The 1,814-nt window shown below is 33.9% G+C and overlaps 1 protein-coding gene across 1 annotated transcript; it reads right to left on the bottom strand.

Annotated features, from left to right (window-relative positions):
- Positions 1-650: 650 nt before the first annotated feature.
- On the bottom strand, positions 651-1,508 carry LOC105316013 (solute carrier family 15 member 4-like; the record flags this gene model as incomplete). The annotated part of the gene is made up of 1 exon (XM_011410801.1): positions 651-1,508. A coding segment is annotated over one exon (858 nt), but the record flags the coding sequence as incomplete, so codon positions are not given.
- Between the last annotated feature and the right edge of the window lie 306 nt (positions 1,509-1,814).

Raw genomic sequence — 1,814 nt, 5'->3', positions numbered from 1 at the left:
ATTGGCAGATGAAGAAGTGAAAGTCAAGTTATGAATTGCATGTATTTCAATGACACGGTCCAATACAATGCTTCCCTCTATAATGACAACTGTATCATTCTCCCATTGAGTGATATCAGAGAGAGACAAGCAGGGAGAGTGAATAGAACCACATGAAGCTTCACTGGTTCCATTGGATGAAATGTATATCTCTTTCGAAGCAAATCCTTGAATCAGTAATAATAGGAGGAAGAGGAGCAAAATCATCTTTGTCACACTGATCAACTTTTTACACAGGCAAATTACATATAAAGACTATCTAAATACTGAAATTGAAACTAAGCATTAAGGAACAGATGAAACATATGAATAATATGTTTAGTAAACAATTTTAATTTTTATTTATATTTTGTAAAAAGAACAAAAGTTATAGCTTGTTGCTCCAATCAGTAACTACAACATCAAGATATAAGATAACTTAAAGCATACTGTTTGCTGTTATTGTACTTTAATAATTATAAAGAAGTTTGTTAGTTTATCTTTTTACAAGACCTTATTAAATCAACATTACACTATACTCTTAACAAAACACACTATAATATTAAAAGTAAAAGCTAAGTGTAATTATGATAAACAATTGCTTTGCTATGACATATAGACAAGTTTCACTTTCAGCTACTGTCAGTAATTGTAATGTTCGAAGCATAATCACGTTCCATTATCCTGTTTTCTTCTTCTTGCTCAATGTTACGAATAATATGATTCTCTGCAATCATATGAATATTTATCTCATTTTCCCTTACACGAAACTTGTACCGTTTTGCAAGAAAAGCATAAATCACAAAAGCAATGACAGAAAATATATCTCTTGAGAGAAAAAAATAGAAACCACGATCCAGTGGCAATCCTGACTTAATATAATGAAGAAATGGTAGAAATAAAAGAATCCCATAAGCTCTTAAAATCCTCAAGCAGAGCCATAGCCCTACAATAGTCCCCCTCATTGACTTTGGACACTGAGCAACGAAGAATTCAACTAATACAACATTATTGATGTATAGAAAAACTCCCACTATTATATCACTGAAGATATACCAGGAGTGTGTTATGGTAACTGACTTTCCATCTAGCACAGTAAGACAGTGAAATGAATCCCCAATGGGATAGTTGCCAATAAATGCTAGCACTGTATAGTAAAAATTAACAGCAAAAATGAGGCCCATTCCTAATCCTATCCTTTTCAGCATGCTTGGAATATATTTGTAAAAGCAAGGATAAATGATAAACTGGTGAAGGAGAATGATGAAAACATACACACCACTAATTATGTTTCCTTCACGTAGCTCGAGGCAACCATAGTACTTCCTATTAGTGTCTGCAACAATATCTCCATTAAAGGATACAGCAAAACCATTGACAATCAATATTGGAATTAGTTTTAGAATAGTCTTCACATCTTCTACTTCTTCCTCAGTGAATGGTCTGCCATATTTATCTTTACCCGGGTCCAGTCTTGAAGGAGCCTCTTCCTCCCAGTAGGTCAGAGCACTACGATTCTCAGGATACTTGTGCTTCCTGGCATAACACAATACTCTAACTATCAGTTTGATGGGATTAGCTGTGTTCACTGGAATTGTGTCAAGATGACTGTTAAAGAGACTGTGACTGGCTAAAATTACTGCAAAGCAAATGATACAAAGAAGAAATATTATTAGTTCTTGTAGCATAGTGCTTTGTAACAAAAATATTATTTGCCCAAATAATAAAAAGAACTACTGGTCCAATGTTGTGCCAGTGTATGACAGCACTCAATTCATCACTTGACGATCCAATGA

This window comes from Amphimedon queenslandica, unplaced genomic scaffold (genome assembly GCF_000090795.2).
Source record: "Amphimedon queenslandica unplaced genomic scaffold, v1.1 AMPQUscaffold_6160_Cont21878, whole genome shotgun sequence".
Classification (NCBI taxonomy): Eukaryota; Metazoa; Porifera; class Demospongiae; order Haplosclerida; family Niphatidae; genus Amphimedon; species Amphimedon queenslandica.
The sequence above is the reverse complement of the archived record's forward strand: the minus strand, read 5'-3'. Positions and strand labels throughout refer to the sequence as shown.